The sequence below is a fragment of the Tursiops truncatus genome, chromosome 9 (genome assembly GCF_011762595.2).
Source record: "Tursiops truncatus isolate mTurTru1 chromosome 9, mTurTru1.mat.Y, whole genome shotgun sequence".
In the NCBI taxonomy this organism is placed as follows: domain Eukaryota; kingdom Metazoa; phylum Chordata; class Mammalia; order Artiodactyla; family Delphinidae; genus Tursiops; species Tursiops truncatus.
This window is the reverse complement of record NC_047042.1, coordinates 19,454,957-19,474,102: the sequence shown is the minus strand read 5'-3', so window position 1 is coordinate 19,474,102 and position 19,146 is coordinate 19,454,957. Positions and strand designations below refer to the sequence as shown.

The window sequence follows — 19,146 nt, the reverse complement described above, 5'->3', positions numbered from 1 at the left end:
GTTAATAGGGTGTGAGAGTAGCAGAGCAGGATTGTTAGGACTGGAGGTTGGAGAGAACTGGAAATAGTCAGGTCAGCAGTCCAGAGACTAATCTCTCTGACCATTGGATAAGTCCTGTTTGCCCTCTGGCATCTTTTCTATGTCTTGCTGGTACGTGGGAGAATTCTGGGTATTCCATCTATTTGTTTTCTAGTATGATAGCAATATTCTCATTATTGGAAAATTGGAAAATAGAAAGAGTAGAAGAAAAAAGTCACCCATAACCATACTACCCCAGAGACAAGAACAATTTCTATTTTACTATATTTCTACTATTTTATATGTATATTTCCAAGCGGTCATGATAATATTATACAGATGGTTTTGTATTTTGCCCTTTTTCATTTACATTAGTAATATACACATTTTCCAGGTTACTATTAACTCTTTATAAATGTGCCACATAATATTTTATTACATATATGCCAAACTAGTCATTATGCCATTCTCATGTTTCAAAATACAAAGCTAAATAATTATACTACTTAGCATACTTTATGGGGCTGAGGAATTAATTCTCAATTTCCTAATGCTCCTGAATATGTTCTAGATAACCTGGAGCTATGTTTTGTGAGGTGTCAGAGCTCTGCTTTTCCTTCGTATAAACTCCTACATATTCAGGACTACCTTGTGGTCAGTGTGCAGCAGGTGAACTACTGAGGAAAGACTACAGAAAATGAAACATGCTGAAGAAGTGGGCATCTGAACATTTCAGTGCCAGCAGCCTCCTCTAAAGCCTTCTACAGAAAAATCCTATCATGGGCTAGTGTTATGCCAAGCTGTGAGGAATTAAATCACTTTGGGAGGATTCAGATTTCATTCTCTTCTTTCTGTGTCTTCAGTAAAGAGTGTCCTCTCTTGAAGAGGGAGTGAGTTGCTGTATTCTGGATGCTCACAGGGACAGCTGGTTTGGAGAGGGGAAGTGGTTATTAACCAACTCAAGAATGGCAGTGCCAAAAGCAAAGATGTACACATGCTGCAAATTAAAGAAGGGTTTAAAATTTCTATGAAGGAATTCCAGAACAATTTTAGCATACCTAATCATATGAACTTATTCTTTTATTATTTGAAAATTTACTATGTTTCAAAACAGAAAAACAATCTGTGTAAACAGAAAGTAATCTTAGAACCCACATCAAAAGCAAACCAGAACAAGTAAGAAGTCTTTTTTTTTTTTGCGGTACGCGGGCCTCCCACTGTTGTGGCCTCCCCCACTGCGGAGCAACAGGCTCTGGACGCGCAGGCCCAGCGGCCACGGCCCACGGGCCCAGCCGCTCTGCGGCACGCGGGATCCTCCCAGACCGGGGCACGAACCTATGTCCCCCACATCGGCAGGCGGACTCTCAACCACTGCGCCACCAGGGAAGCCCAAGAAGTCTTTTAACAGCTTGCAACAAGTTTACTCTGATCCACTTTAGCACTTCCATGGTTTTAAAATATATCCAATTATCATTTTAACTAATACTGTCTTTTTTAAAATGACATTTCATTGGTTTATTTAGAGAATCCAATGTAGGTTTCACTGGACTATTCAACTTTGTGTTTCTTTCATATCTTATTAGTTACTATGAATATAATTTTTCTTTGAGTACCACTTTGGTCATATCCCATTACCGATAGTAAGCATAGTTGGAATAACAACCAATTTTTAAGTCTTCTGATTGCTTATTATATGTCATGCGTTGTGCAAAGTGTTCTTCATATACTGTTGCATAGGAAATTGAGTCATCTGTGGTGATGTGGATGGACATAGATTCTGTCATACAGAGTGAAGTAAGTCAGGAAGAAAAAAACAAACACCGTATATTAATGCATGTATATGGAATCTAGAAAAATGGTACTGATGAACCTAGTGGCAAGGCAGGAATACTGACACAGATGTAGAGAACAGACTTGTGGACACAGTGGGGTAAGGGGAGGGTGGGACGAATTGAGAGAGTAGCACTGACATATATACACTACTATGTGTATAATAGATAGTTAGTGGGAAGCTGCTGTATAGCACAGTGAGATCACCTCGGTACTTTGTGACAACCTAGAGGGGTGAGATGGGGAGGGTGGAAGGGAGGCCCAAGAGGGAGGGGATATAGGTATACAGACAGCTGATGCACTGTGTTGTACAGCAGAAACTAACACAACATTGTAAAGCAACAATAATCTAATAAAGATGTAAAAAAAAAAAGCCACACACACAAAAATACTCCTTTTTAGCCCTTTTAATGCTTAAATCTGAATTCTACTTTATCGGATTTGAATATCTGAAATTAATATGCCTCCTTGCTTCTTTTGCTGCATTTATCTGGTATACTAGTTTCTCTTCTTTGACTTTCAACTTCTTGTGTTGTTCTAGTTTGAGTCTCTCATAAATAGCAAACATATAGCTGATTTTTTAAAAACCTACTGTGAAAATCTCACTTAATAAATGAATATATCTACTCAAATTTATTGTGTACTGATATGTTCAGATTGTACTGATATGTTCCTGCCAAATTGTTTTCTGTTTTCTATTTACCCTGTTTTTTATTGTTTATTTTTTGTCACTTTCCTGGCATTTGTTGGACTAAGTATTCTTTGTTTTATATTAACCTAATGCTTTAGAAGTTATGTAGCCTATAAATTGCAATTTTTTTTTGAATTTTTGTATTTTATTTAACTTATTTTTTTATATAGCAGGTTCTTATTAGTTACCCATTTTATACATGTTAGTGTACATATGTTAATCCCAATCTCCCAATTCATGACACCAACACTTTCTCCCCTTGGTGTCCATACATTTGTTCTCTACATCTGTGTCTCTATTTCTGCCCTGCAAACCGGTTCATCTGTACCATTTTTCAAGGTTCCACATATATGTGTTAAAATACGATATTTGTTTTTCTCTTTCTTACTTACTTCACTCTGTATGACAGTCTCTAGATCCATCCATGTCTCTACAAATGACCCAATTTCATTCCTTTTTATGGCTGAGTAATATTCCATTGATATATGTACCACATCTTCTTTATCCATTCGTCTATCAATGGGCATTTAGGTTGCTTCCATGACCTGGCTATTGTAAATAGTGCTGCAATGGACACTGGGGTGCATGTGTCTTTTTGAATTATGGTTGTCTCTAGGTATATGCACAGTAGTGGGATTGCTGGGTCACATGGTAATTCTATTTTTATTTTTTTAAGGAACCTCCATTCTGTTCTCCATAGTGGCTGTACCAATTTACATTCCTACCAACAGTGTAAGAGGGTTCCCTTTATTCCACACCCTCTCCAGCATTTGTTGTTTGTAGATTTTCTGATGATGCCCATTCTAACTGGTGTGAGGTGATACCTCATTGTAGTTTTGATTTGCATTTCTCTAATAATTAGTGATGTTGAGCAGCTTTTCATGTGCTTCGTAGCCATCTGTATGTCTTCTTTGGAAAAATGTCTATTTAGGTCTTCTGCCCATTTTTGGATTGGGTTGTTTGTTTTTTTGATATTGAGCTGCATGAGCTGTTTATGATTTGCAGTTTAACCCTTTCTCTGTGGATTCGTTTGCAAATATTTTCTCCTATTCTGAGGGTTATCTTTTCATCTTGTTTATAGTTTCCTTTGCTTTGCAAAAGTTTTAAGTTTCATTAGGTCCCATTTGTTTATTTTTGTTTTTATTTCCATTACTCTAGGAGGTGGATCAAAACAGATTTGCTGTGATTTATGTCAAAGAGTGTTCTTTCTATGTTTTCCTCTAAGAGTTTTATAGTGTCCGGTCTTACATTTAGGTCTCTAATCCATTTTGAGTTTATTTTTGTGTATGGTGTTAGGGAGTGTTCTAATTTCATTCTTTTACATGTAGCTGTCCAGTTTTCCCAGCACCACTTATTGAAGAGGCTGTCTTTTCTCCATTGTATATCCTTGCCTCCTTTGTCACAGATTAGTTGACCATAGGTGCGTGGGTTTATCTCTGGGCTTTCTATCCTGTTCCATTGATCTATATTTCTGTTTTTGTGCTGGTACCATATTGTCTTGATTACTGTAGCTTTGCAGTATAGTCTGAAGTCAGGGAGTCTGATTCCTCCACCTTCATTTTTTCCCCTCAAGACTGCTTTGGCTATTCGGGGTCTTTTATGTCTCCATATAAATTTTAAGATTTTTTTGTTCTAGTTCTGTGATAAATGCCACTGGTAATTTGATAGGGACATTGCTCTGGCTAGTATAGTCATTTTCACAATGTTGATTATTCCAATCCAAGAACATGGTATATCTCTCCATCTGTATCATCTTTAATTTCTTTCATCAGTGTCTTATACTTTTCTGCATACAGGTCTTTTGTCTCCCTTGGTAGGTTTATTCCTAGGTATTTTATTCTTTTTGTTGCAGTGGTAAATGGGAGTGTTTCCTTCATTCCTCTTTCAGATTTTTCATCTTTAGTGTATAGGAATGCAAGAGATTTCTGTGCATTAAATTTGTATCCTGAAACCTTACCAAATTCATTGATTAGCTCTAGTAGTTTTCTGGTGGCATCTTTATGGTTCTCTATGTATAGTACCATGTCATCTGCAAACAGTGACAATTTTACTTCTTCTTTTCCAATATGTATTCTTTTTATTTCTTTGTCTTCTCTGATTGTCGTGGCTAGGACCTCCAAAACTATGTTGAATAATAGTGGCGAGAGTGGACATCCTTCTCTTGTTCCTGACCTTAGAGGAAATGCTTTCAGTTTTTCACCATTGAGAATGATGTTTGCTGTGGGTTTGTCACATATGGCCTTTATTATGTTGAGGTAGGTTCCCCCTATGCCCACTTTCTGGAGAGTTTTTATCATAAATGGGTGTTGAATTTTGTCAAAAGCTTTTTCTGCATCTATTGAGATGATCATATGGTTTTTATTCTTCAATTTGTTAATATGGTGTATCACATTGATTGATTTGCATATATTGAAGAATCCTTGCATCCCTGGGATAAATCCCACTTGATCATAGTGTATGATCCTTTTAATGTGTTGTTGGATTTTGTTTGCTAGTATTCTGTTGAGTATTTCTGCATCTATATTCATCAGTGATAGGGGTCTGTAATTTTCTTTTTTGTAGCATCTTTGTCTGGTTTTGGTATCAGGGTGATGGTGGCCTCATAGAATGAGTTTGGGAGTGTTCCTTCCTCTGTAATTTTTTGGGAAGAGTTTGAGAAGGGTGAGTGTTAGCTCTTCTCTAAATGTTTGATAGAATTCACCTGTGAAGCCATCTGGTCTTGGACTTTTGTTTGTTGGAAGATTTTTAATCACAGTTTCAATTTCATTACTTGTATTTGGTCTGTTCATATTTTCTATTTCTTCCTGTTTCAGTCTTGGAAGCATATACCTTACTAAGGATTTGTCCATTTCTTCCACGTTGTCCATTTTATTGGCATAGAGTTCCTTATAGTCGTCTCTTAGAATGCTTTGTATTTCTGCGGTGTCTGTTGTAACTTCTCATTTTCATTTCTAATTTTATTGATTTGAGTCCCCTCCGTCTTTTTCTTGATGAGTCTGGCTAATGGTTTATCAATTTTGTTTATCTTCTCAAAGAACCAGCTTTTAGTTTTATTGATCTCTGCTATTATTTTCTTTGTTTCTATTTCACTTATTTCTGCTCTGATCTTTATGATTTCTTTCCTTCTGCTAACTTTGGGTTTTGTTTGTTCTTCTTTCTCTAGTTCCTTTAGGTGTAATGTTAGATTGCTTATTTGAGATGTTTCTTGTTTCTTAACGTAGGCTTGTATTGCTATAAACTTCCCTCTTAGAACTGCTTTTGCTGCATCCCATAGGTTTTGCATTGTCGTGTTTTCATTGTAATTTGTCTCTAGGTATTTTTTGATTTCCTCTTTGATTTCTTCAGTGATCTCTTGGTTATTTAGTAATGTATTGTTTAGCCTCCGTGTGTTTGTGTTTTTTACGTTTTTCCCGTGTAACTGATTTCTAATCTCATAGCATTGTGGTCAGAAAAGATGCTTGGTATGATTTCAATTTTCTTAAATTTACCGAAGCTTGATTGTGACCCAAGATGTGATCTATCCTGGAGAATGTTCCATGTGCACTTGAGAAGAAAGTGTAATCTGCTGGTTTTGGATGGAATGTCCTATAAACATCAGTTAAATCTATCTGGTCTATTGTGTCATTTAAAGCTTGTGTTTCCTTATTAGTTTTCTGTCTGGATGATTTGTCCGTTGATGTAAATGAGGTGTTAAAGTCCCCCACCTTTATTGTGTTACTATTTCCTTTTATAGCTGTTCATATTTGCCTTATGTATTGAGGTGCTCCTATGTTGGGTGCATGTATATTTATAATTGTTATGTCTTCTTCTTGGATTGATCCCTTGATCATTATGTAGTGTCCTTCCTTGTCTCTTGTAACCTTCTTTATTTTAAAGTCTATTTTATCTTATATGAGTATTGCTACTCCAGCTTTCTTTTGATTTCCATTTGCATGAAATATCTTTTTCCATCCCCTCGGTTTCAGTCTCTATGCGTCCCTAGGTGTGAAGTGGGTCTCTTGTAAACAGCATATATATATATATATATATATATATATATATATATATATGGTCTTGTTTTTGTATCCATTCAGTAAGCCTGTGTTTTTGGGTTGGAGCATTTAATCCATTCACATTTAAGGTAATTATCGATATGTATGTTCCTATGACCATTTTCTTAATTGTTATGGGTTTGTTATTGTAGGTTCTTTTCTTCTCTTGTCTCCCTCTTAGAGAAGTTCCTTTAGCATTTGTTGTAGAGCTGGTTTGGTGGTGCTGAATTTTGTTAGCTTTTGCTTGTCTGTAAAGCTTTTGATTTCTCTGTCAAATCTGAATGAGATCCTTGCCTGGTAGAGTAATCTTGTTTGTAGGTTCTTCCCTTTCATCATTTTAAATATATCGTGCCACTCCCTTCTGGCTTGTAGAGTTTCTGCTGGGAAATCAGCTGTTAACCTATGGGAGTTTCCTTGTATGTTATTTGTCATTTTTCCCTTGTTGCTTTCAGTAATTTTTCTTTGTTTTTAATTTTGTCAGTTTGATTACTATGTGTCTCGGTGTGTTTCCCCTTGGGTTTATCCTGCCTGGGACTCTCTGTGCTTCCTGGACTTGGGTGGCTATTTCCTTTCCCATGTTAGGGAAGTTTTTGACTATTATCTCTTCAAATATTTTCTCCAGTCCTTTCTCTCTCTCTTCTCCTCTGGGACCCCTGTAATGCGAATGTTGTTGCATTTAATGCCCCAGATGTCTCTCAGGCTGTCTTCATTTCTTTTCATTTTTTTTCTTTATCCTGTTCCATGGCAGTGAATTCCACCATTCTGTCTTCCAGGTCACTTGTCCATTGTTCTGCCTCAGTTATTCTGCTATTGATTCCTTCTAGTGTATTTTTCATTTCAGTTATTGTATTGTTCATCTGTGTTTGCTTCTTCTTTAATTCTTCTAGGTGTTTGTTCTTTAATTCCTCTAGGTCTTTGTTAAACATTTCCTGCATCTTCTCCATCTTTGCCTCCATTCTTTTTCCGAGGTCCTGGATTATCTTCACTATCATTACTCTGAATTCTTTTTCTGGAAGGTTTCCTATCTCTACTTCATTTAGTTGTTTTTCTGAGGTTTTATCTTGTTCCATCATCTGGTACATAGCCCTCTGCCTTTTCATCTTGTCTATCTTTCTGTGAATGTGGTTTTTGTTCCACAGGCTGCAGGAATGTAGTTCTTCTTGCTTCTGCTGTCTGCTCTCTGGTCTAATCTATTTTCTTTACCACACATATTTACCCTTAAAGTTTTCTATTAACATTAAGAGTTACCCAAGATCTATATCCTCACTCCAAGCAAGTTAAGAACTTTGGCAGTATTTTAATTCCTTCTTCTTCTCTTCTTGTCAGTCTCCCTCTGTACCTCTCATATTGAGGTCATCTGGGCTTTAATTCCAATTTTTATTAAAAATTTTCAATAATCAATACTTTTTTCAGTCTGAACTACAAGCTTTACTTTTTTCCTTGCTCACTCCTCTTTCTTGAATCTATCATATTTCTCTTGGATTAATTTCCAGGTATACATCTTCTAGTAATTCTTTCAGAGAGCATTCAGGAGTAGTAAACTTTCTGAACCCTGTGTGTCTGAAAATTTTTATTTTTCCCCAATACTTGAATGATATTTGACTGGAGGGGAATGTTATGTTCCAAATAATTTTCTCTCATAACATTAAGATAACTGCCTCATTTTATAAAATTATGCTTAGTGTTACTAAGGAAAGTATTACACAGTGAATCTCATCTAGAAGCTTTTAGCATTTCCTCTTTTTTCTGCATTCTAAAGTTTCTCCCTGATGGTCTAGGACTGGATATTTTTCCATCCACCTTGCTAAACATTTTCTTTCTTCTTCTTTTTTAAGTATTGGGAACTTGTCTTCAATTATATTTTTGAATATTTCATTCCACATATTCCCTCTGACCCTTCCTCCTTTTGGAATTCCTATTATTTCTAATGTTAGAAGTACCAATCTCCCCCGTACACTTTACATTTCTTTTTCTTACATCCAATAACCCTAAGTTTTGGAAAGATTTCAAGACTCAAATTTCCAGCTCATTAATTTGTTCTTCAGCTATGCTAATGCTCATATTCAGAGGGAAAAAAACCATTAAATTTGTTTCAACAATCATATATTTTCATTTCTCACATCTCTATTTTTTCCTCACAAAATCTGTTTTAATTTCACAAATGCAGTGTGCTCTCTTATCTCTCTGAAGGTATCAATTATACTTCTTATAAAATCTCCATTTGTTTATTCTGCTACTTCTATTTTCTCAGCTCTTAGTTCTCTAGTTTGATGAATTTTTTTTAATGGAGTGGATTTTCCTCAGATTTGATGATTCTAGACCATTTGCTTAGATTTGTATCTGCTATTCTTCCTTAGTTTTGGTGTAAAAATGCCCACCAATGGGAGCAGATGTGCCCTTGGGTGGGGGGTACCATAGGGGTCCTGGAGGTTTCCAGTTTCCTGGCATTGCCCTGCTTCTCCATTCCAAGTGTCCACATTCATTGTTTGTTCCTAGGGGCAGACATGCCTGCACAGAAGTGTGTGTAGTCAAAGACTCACCTACTTAGCAATCTCGACAGCAGGACTCCAGAGACCCATCTGATTCCTGTGTTCAGTACCTAGGACCCTTTTGTAGTGTGTCATTCAATATATGTTTTGGGTTATAGTTTCCTCCTTCCATCAGATCCTTTTCTCCTCTCTCTTTCTCTCTCTATTTTTTTTCTTCTTTTGTGCAACACTTCATAATTCCTGACTCAATTAGGGCACACTCTGTTGTCATTATAGATTCATTTGCTTGTTTTCTGTAGTTTCCAAGGATTTGGGGCAGGTGGGGAAGACTAGAGCATGCTGTGTTGATTCAATAGTCTAATATTCAATTATACAGCCATAAAATATGAGATAATGCCATTTGCAGCAACATGGATGTACCTAGAGATTATTACACTAAGTGAAATAAGTCATAGACAAATGTCATATGATATAACTTATATGTGGAAGTTAAAAAAATGATACAAATGAACTTATTTACAAAACAGAAATAGACTCACAGCCATAGAAAACAAACTTACGGTTACCAAAGGGGAAAGGTGGGGAGGGATAAATTAGGAGTTTGGGATTAGCAGTTACAAAATACTATATATAGAGACTTCCCTGGCGGTCCAGTGGTTGAGACTTTGCCTGCCAGTGCAGGGAGTGTGGGTTCAATCCCTAGTCGGGGAGCTAAGATCCCACGTGCCTTGTGGCCAAAAAACCAAACCATAAAACAGAAACAATATTGTAACAAATTCAGTAAAGACTTTAAAAATGGTCCACATCAAAAAAATCTTTAAAAAAATACTATATATAGAATAGATAAACAATAAGGTCCTACTGTATAGCAGAGGGAACTATATTCAGTATCTTGTAATAACCTATAATGGAAAAGAATCTGGAAAAAGAAAAGGAAAAAAAAAGGATCTGAAAAAAGAATATATATATATATATATATGTATAACTGAATCACTTTGCTGTACACCTGAACCTAATACAACATTGTAAATCAACTACACTTCAAAAAAATAGTTTAATATTCATTACATGTGTGGAGCTTCTCTAACATGAATACTTTGGTGACAGCAAAAAAACAGATATTTTTTAAAGTTATCTGAATAGTTAAAAACATACAATGTTTTCATTTGGGATGAAAGACAAGTATACAAATTCCATATTCTAGTAATGTGTTTTTCTACAAAGCCCCCTCCCACCCAAAGACAGCCTCAGATGGGTGAGATATGGTAGTTGCTAACTAGATGTGTTTGTGAGGTTAAGCCAAAGTTCAGAAAGGCTCACATAAATTAACAGTGTATCTATTCAACTTTCTCTCTTGCTGAAGTAACAGATGTGTCTTTAGGAAAAAGAAAAGAAACTTTAAAATCCCACTTAAAATAAACCTATCAACATACAGCTTTATGATGTAAAAGGCAAACAGCTTTTGCATCCTTGTGATCTGAGATCAAATAATTTGACTCAAATGGAAAGAAAACAGGAATATTTGGAAAGTGGTTTCCAAAAAAGTCATAATGACACTGGCTTTTTTTTCTTGCCATTCATATGAAATGTTTTGAAGCTATTATTAGAGAGGACTGCATATTCTTTTTTCTCTCTCATAATTCTTTTTTTTTTTTTTTTTTTTGCGGTACACGGGCCTCTCACTGCTGTGGCCTCTCCCGTTGCGGAGCACAGGCTCCGGACGCGCAGGCTCAGCGGCCGTGGCTCACGGGCCCAGCCGCTCCACGGCATGTGGGATCCTCCCGGACTGGGGCACGAACCCATGTCCCCTGCATCGGCAGGCAGACTCTCAACCACTGCGCCACCAGAGAAGCCCTCTCTCATAATTCTTATGGGAGAAAAATATAGTTAAACGAGATGAAAATATTATATCCATATTAATAATCTAATTTTTCTGTCTTAAAAGAAAGTGACCTCAAAGCTACAATCCAATCAATTTAATTGGTCACTCTTGAATAGAGTGGGGATTTACCACCTACATTTTATGTCTATTTTAGCATGTGAGCTTTTGATGATAAATTCTGTGGGTGGTGATGGCTGAGGGGAGGAATGAGACAAATATTCAGTAAATCTGGCTGATAAAACACAACAAGAATTTCACTACCAAGTTCCTAATCTGTGTTTCTTTGTCAGCTCGTACCCTAGGTAAAAATGCTTCATGTTAATTTGATTGTGACAGGATTTTTTCCCTGGAGCTTTGATTATAAATTATTATAACAGCTTTCTTTCTCAGATCAATAAAGCATCGTTTGGGAATGCGTGGATGTGGAGAGGGGGCACACACACACACATTCACATACAACGCTATGGATTAAAGCAGCATTTTACCATCATCCCCAAACAGAGAAAACACTAGATAGTCTCATTATCCTTTTATACCTTTTTAAATAATATAATGCCAATGTGGATGAATGGTTCACCAGATGAGAGCACAAATGAGGTAGTTCTGAGGGGGGCGGTGTGGTCTGATATCCTAGGGGAAAAGCTACAAATAAACCCAAGGTGTGGTTGCTAGAATAATTAAGCTGCTTTTAGAATTAAGGTGAATTTATTGTGTTCTAATTAGAGTGGCACAGGTGCTTTTGTTGAGCACATTATTCTACCTTATTGGAACAGAAATCTGCTGACAATGTCACAGCCTGAAAGTATTGGCCTCTTATCTGTGACCAAAACCTGATATATCTCAGTACTGAGAAGTGGCCAAAGAAACCACCTGAGTCACTGAGCGAATGGAATTTGCACTGATGTTCCTCTGTATCTGTGTTGAATTTAGCTCTTTTTTTAAGCATAAATACTTTTAGTTCATTTTGTTTGTTTTGGGAGATGAATATTTTGGTTTAGCCACAAACTCTCACATCAGTAGTGCTCTGAGATAGCAGAATGTCTGATCTGTTAATTGGAATATATTTTTTGCCAGCTATTTTTCTGGATTAGTACATTAATTTTCTAAAATGTGCTTGGTTTCTTCTAATATCAAATCTATTCCTTTCTAAGCTTAATTCATAAAGGTGTTTTTGTGTGTGTTTGTACTAAGTCTCCACTAATGTTAGTAGCAGAGAGCTGTATGGACCATTAATCCATCCAGTAAGCATTCTTTTGTTCTTTTATAGATGCTTTTTGATAATACAACAAGCTAAAACAAAGAAGAGGGCATTCTAGGAGAGGGAATATGTGGATATGAAGGCCATAGGTAAAAATAAATTGTATCTCTTCCCAAAAGAATAAGAGGACATTAGGACTTCGAGGAAAGAGATAACTTGGTAACTAGCTAGCCAGCTAGCTACATAAATAACAGGAAAGGGTTCACGCATGTATCAGAATGGTACCACTGGAGACTTGTGTTTCTCTCTCTGCTTTAGTGGGATGGAGACTGGGTATCTGGACAACACTGTGGCATCATTTGTGTTCCTAGAGGATGTAGGTCTCACTGAAGAAAATGACCTACAACTGCTGCATAGGTGGTATTAGCTTGGAGAGGTGAAGGAGTGGAGGTCACGAGTCTCTGGTGCTTCAAAATTTGGGACCCTCTCATAGGCAGTTAAGCTCCATCATCAGGAAAGGGATTTGAATTGGTCTTTTATATCAGGGGTCAGAAGGAAAGAACTGATATGGTGACGTAAAGCTGGTGATGGATCTTTTATCTCTAGAAGGTAGGTAAAGAAGACTTGGCATGCACTGTCAAAGTTCTAGACCCCATCAAAGCCCATGGGTCTCTGAGGGGAGTGGAATGAGCCCTATGTAGTACAAGGGCTACAAAGGAAAGCAGCCAGGTTCCTGGGGAGATCCTGGACACGAGAGAGAGGAACAATGGTTGCTGGTCCCTCAAGGAGACACCACAGCCACACTGGACACGGCACTTCAAGAGTGACAGGAACCTTGAAAGAGAAGGTTCTGTGGACTGAAGGGCTTGTGCATCACTGCTAGGCTTGGAAAGGTCAATAGTGCACCCTTGAGGGGGTGGGGTCCCTCAAAGTGTCAGTCTCCTTCAGAGGCTTCCCACAGCTGGACTTCCCTGAGGTGGGGAAGAGCAGGGCTGGGTCAGCTGCTGTAGAAATCTAGCTTTCAACAGTGAGAGACCTTGATGTGGCAGCAGAAGGTCAAGAAGCAGTAGCAGTGGCTTAGGCTGCTGGTCAGACTTCCCTTTTATTGGGTCCAAATGCAGCTTCTGGGCAATGCATAGGAAGTGGGGAACCCAAGAGGTCATCAATAGTGGCCTTCTCTCCCCTCTGACACTTAGAATCCCATCCAATTTTGATTGAATTGTTGAGATCAGAGGGACGTGACTATCTCAAATGTTGTGTTCTGGGAAAGTTCCTCGTAGTTAAGCACTAAATTATTGCTATTTCATATCCATCATGAAATTACACTTTATGTTAATTTCATTCATCTTCATCATAGTCTTAGAAAACATACACTAAACAGCAGTAAGGACCTGGTGTTATGATTACAAGTGTACACTGCAAAAAAAAAAAAAAAAAAAAAAAAAAAAAAAGCCAGGTGCAAACCAGAGAATTTCTAGAATTTCTTTCCAATTCATACTACCTTATGAATTTTGTTTCTCTGAACCTATTAATTTTTTTCAACTTGAATTTCTGAAAGTGCTACTCAATTAATAGGAAATATCTTAGGGTCACTGGACCCAGAAGAAGTCACATAGTTCAGAATGGCCAGAAAATACTACCACCAAACCATCCTCATTGTTTCAACCTCGACCCCATATTCTTTCTTTAAATATCTCTCAGGGACTTCCCTGGTGGTCCAGTGGTTAAGAATCCCCCTTCCAATGCAGGGGACGCAGGTTTGATCCCTGGTCAGGGAACTAAGATTCCCACATGCTGCAGGGCAACTAAGCCCACACGCCACAACTAGAGAGCCTGCACACTACAACTAGAGAGCCCATGTGTCACAACTACAGAGCCCATGTGCTTTGGAGCCCGCACACCACAACTAAGAGAAGCCCACACACCTCAACTAAGACTCGACACAGCCAAAAATTAAAAAATTTAAAAATATTTTAAAAAAATCTCTCAAAGATTAAATTTTACCCCCTAAATCAATTTTTACAGATCACAGCCACACTCCACTGAAAATCAGGTAACAGCATCTATAAATCTCAGACCCCAGGAAGACAACTGAAAGTCTCAATATAAAAGTAGTGGAAAGATTTTATATTCTATACGCATTGAAAAATAAAACACATTTTCCCAGTAAAAGCTGAAGAAACAAAGATGAGATATAAGTGATTCAACTGAAGTTAAAAGGTATTTGCAATCACAAAAATTAGTATGCATAAAAATAGCTGATTACTTAATAAAGAATGTTTAACATAAGTGTACCCCTTTTGGCTTGTCTATGATAAGGATCACCAGTATTAAGTATACTTTTGCTATTTAACAATATGCATTTAAAATATTTCCAGTGGAATAAACGTAAGTGCTATACACAGCATGGGAGATAACGATTACTTACCCTGTAGGCTGGCTCTCAAATTCTTCTGACCACTGCTCTTGAATATCCTCTGTAGAAAGATCTACATCCCGGGTGGTGGCAAAATTGAACTCACTGCCTTCATTTCCATGGAAATAAATGGAGTTCCCATCTGACTGACAGCTATGCTGTAGATAAAAAGAGAGCATGGGGTGTCTGTTGAATTGGTTTTGTAGCTATATCTGTCTTACTCATGTATAATTAGAGTTTTTAGAAAACTCATTATGTTATTCCCTCTATGGTGGACTCCAAAATCAAAAGAAATCGTTACCTCTTTTTTTTTGGTCTTGTTTAATTCAATTACAGTTTCTCTCTAGCTTATTAAGTTATCACAAAAAAGGAGTCAAGAGGCCATTTGAGTTTGCCACCTCAGCCTTCAGTATGAAACAAGAATATTTTAATTGGCATAATTTCCCATCTTTACCACAGTCCTTGTTGTGGGAATTAAGTGTGATAATGACTTGTCATATATTTTCAATACTGTGGTTACAGGCTAAATCACACTGACCTTTTCAATATTCCATATATTTCTGGCTTGCCATTCAAGCCTTTCACAATTTGTCTATAAATGGGATATGAGCCGAATAGCTTGCTAATCAAAACATGGAATACAGAAAAGGTCAAAGTAATCCCTGATATGATCATATATTCTCAGCCAGCTTTTGAGTAAAAGTGTCTGACAAGACCTAGGAAGTGCATGATGTCCCCAAGGAGGAGCTCATAAACAACAAACTTTGTTATTCTCCAAAAGAACACCAGGCTTACAAAGAATAAAGAAAAATAATTTTTTGTGATGCTTTTTTTATAATCTATATTATTTCAGCTTAAAGTGAATAGTCAAAGGCAAGATCCAACTCTGGAGCTGAGTAAACTGAGTATTTAGTTTTAAAAAATATGATAAGTTTTTGCATTAATCATTTTTTGGTAATGTCACACATAGAGAAATGCTAAAAAATGAAAAGACCAAACATTCTTTTAAGTTTTATATACTCTTAAAATAGGAATGAAGAAAAATAACTGGACAGAGAGTATCAGTTGGGCCCAGTGACGGTAAGTTCTGCAGGGCAGGGGTCATGTCCCTGTATTCCAGGTTTTAGCACAGTGCTTGGCATATGGTAGGAATTCAAAAATATTTGTTGAGTAATTCAATAAATGAATGATATGGTTATGCCTTTCAGGTAATTAACTAATCTGTTATGGAGAACTCATGATGTAGTAAGCGTTAAGGAAGGTACTGGAGGGAAGGGGTTTATAAGAGTATAATAATATCCAATCTTTGCTCTACAAAATTACAGTCTAGTTGATATTTATCAAAGGCAGCATATGGAAAGCTAATGAGTGGAGGAAAGTAGGAATCACTGTGTCCAGGGCTCTAGATGTGCAGGCTTCATGTATGAGCAGGTCTTCAATTGGCTTTAAAGGACTGAGAAAAATCCAAGTTGGATGACAAATATGAATAAATTACATAGGTGATAAGTAGGCATAATTTTGAGAATTAGACTGGAGCCTGACCGTAAAGGATCTTAAATGGTAATCTAAGAGATCTCTGCAACATGCCATCAGCAGTGATGGTCTAAAATAGAGCAGTGATGTGTGCAAAGAAATGTTTTATGACTATTAAACTAATTATGGCAGGTAAAATCAATGGGGAGGGATATCAGACTTCTATACTGAAAGAGTAAAAAAGCTTTCAGAAGCTTCCAGAAGTTCAAGAGAATTGGAGCATATGATCTTGGGGGAGTCATTTCACAGCACTAAGACGTAAGGCATACCCACTGGGCCTGCCATCAGCTTAGATAATACTGTAGTGTGTGGCAGGCTTCACCTGCCTGAGGCTCTTCTTCACACCACAATGAGTACAGATTATTCACGGATGTTAAATTGAGCTCATTATATATGATCCTTAACCCAGATACATTGATCAAAACTAGGATTCAGGGCTTCCCTGGTGGCGCAGTGGTTGGGGGTCCGCCTGCCGGTGCAGGGGGTGCGGGTTCGTGCCCCGGGTCCGGGAAGGTCCCGCGTGCCGCGTGAGCCGTGGCCGCTGGGCCTGCGCGTCTGGAGCCTGTGCTCCGCAATGGGAGGGGCCGCAGCAGTGAGAGGCCCGCGTACCGCAAAAAAAACAAAACAAAACAAAACAAAAACTAGGATTCAGTTTATTTAGACAATAGATTTTAGAAGTTTCACTACAAAAAGAAAAGTTGTAACTACGTGAAGTGATGGATATGTTAACTAACATTATTGTGGTAATTATTCTGCATTAAATACATCTATCAAAAAACCCCAAAAAACAAAACAGTAAATAGAAACTGTCAAGCAATGACAAACCCAAGGATCCTCTACTACTATGCACTCTGTAAAGATAATGAATGCTAACTAGAATAACAAAGATTACTTTGCTAATAATAAATCCACTGAGCTCTAAATAGTGGTTTTCACAGTTATCTTCCCATTCTGGAATCCTGAACAACTATGGCCTATGTTTATTTAGAATTAATATAAGGACTCTGACACTGATGCAAATGACATTAGGTCACTGTCCAAGGAAAGGGCATATATGAAATATCTATACATGTGAAAACAGAATAGTCTATATTACAATTTAAAAGGATATATTTGTGTAATGAAAAGAGTGACTTGCTTAACATAAAATCTTGGTCATTTCTGGCTAAACATCAATTTAATTATTTCCATTTTGATTCTGTTTACCTCAGAATTATTTGTTAATATTTTAAGACTGTGTTATACATAACTATGCTTTGCTACTCTTCCAAGATTTATATTATTAACATATTTGATGCATATTTTAATTTAGTTGAGATAGAAAATTTATGTAAAGAAACACATCATTATGAAACTGAATACCATACTGTTAAACTCACTTTACAAAATTAAAATGAGTTGGTGTTTTAGAAAAACTGAAGTTTTTTTTTTAAAGATTTATTTATTATTTATTTATTTTTGGCTGCGTTGGGTCTTAGTTGCGGCATACAGGATCGTCGTTGTGGTGCGTGGGCTTCTCTCTAGTTGTGGCATGCAGTTTTTCCCTTCTCCAGTTGTGGCGCGCAGGCTCTAGGGCGCGTGGGCTCTGTAGTTTGCGGCACTTAGGCTCTCTAGTTGAGGCGTGCGGGCTCAGTAGTGTGGTGCATGGGCTTAGTTGCCCCGCGGCATGTGGGATCTTAGTTCCCCAACCACGGATTGAACCTGCGTCCCCTGCATTGGAAGGCAGATTCTTCACCACTGGACCCCCAAGGAAGTCCCTTAAGTATATTTTAAAGGATCTTTTTGTTAGTTATTGGCTGTTACCAAATACATTTGGTAGTTTAGTAGATCATTTGTAATTATACAACTATTAAAAACTGGCTATCAAAAATATATTTTTTATATTTAATATTGTATCTATATGAAATGATGGATGTTCACTAAACACTGTGTTAATCATTTCAGGTATGTTAGTCAAATCATTATGTTGTACACCTTAAACTTCTACGGTGTTGTATATCAATTATATTTCAATAAAAGTGGAAGAAAAAGATTAGCTATCAATATACCTTTCTGTCATTATAACTGCTAGCGCCAGCGTATGAAATACAAGTAATATTTACCATAACAAGTATGAAGAAAACAACCTGAAAAAAATGAACACTCATTTTGAGTGTTAACCAATTTTCATAATTGCAAATCTAAAAACTAGTAGGATGTCTTTGCCAAGTTTCCATGAAAGACAGCATGGTATAGTTTTTTACATAGTTTATTTTTATAGGGAAGGAGCTGTTCTTCACCAATTGGCAGTAAAAGGACAATGCTCGAAGTCAAAATTCAAACGAACAGGGCAGTGGTTTATAACAGTCAGTGCTGGACTTGCACTGAAACATCTTAACCCTGTCTGTCGAGTTTAGGGGAAGATTCATATTCCACTCTATTCTCTCTTCCCAAATGGGCCCAATGCCCTTTTGGGTGTGGAGGGGGAAAAGTATTGCTCTTTGAATGTTTTCTTCATCATAGTCTTAGTACATCAACACATTGCTAAAGAAAGTCTGTGACAGACCCAAAGCGAACAGCCACAGCTCAGCGTGAAGTGAATCAAATCCCCCTGTCTCTTAGCAGGATGGGGCTGCCAATTTCAGGGCAGCAGGGCCTGGAGATGCACTGAGTGCACACACTACAATGGACGGCTTGCTCTGCTCCCTACCATGCTAAGGAGATCAGGACATAATTTCTGCCTCAGCCATTATGAGTAGAACAGATGTTTTCAAGGTTTGGAGTAAGGGTAATATAAGCCAGCTGGGTACTATTGGGACTATAAAATAGGGGATAGTCTGTGCAAAACTGGTGAATTACTGAGCCATTTGAGCAGGAATGGGCCTACCAAGAAGTTGATTATGTATAATCCTTATATTTAGGAATCCTGGGAAAGATAGGGGGCCAGTCAGGGTTCTCCTTCTGAGGATTCCTGCATCAATTACAAGGCTAGTTAGAGTTTTACATTAATTCTACTTTAGAATTGGTCACAGGGGGCTCAGTGTCTTAGTATTGGACTGGTTTCCCAGATGCTCTCCAA

At 37.4% G+C, this 19,146-nt stretch overlaps 1 protein-coding gene across 1 annotated transcript in view; it reads right to left on the bottom strand.

Moving 5' to 3' along the window:
• The window catches only part of RELN (reelin), a 516,016-nt gene that overhangs the window by 190,450 nt on the left and 306,420 nt on the right, over positions 1 to 19,146 (bottom strand). Inside the window, exon 11 of the mRNA XM_033862920.2 lies at positions 14,568 to 14,713. Coding sequence (XP_033718811.1) covers positions 14,568 to 14,713 — 146 coding nt within the window. The remainder of the gene's footprint in view (positions 1 to 14,567; positions 14,714 to 19,146) is intronic.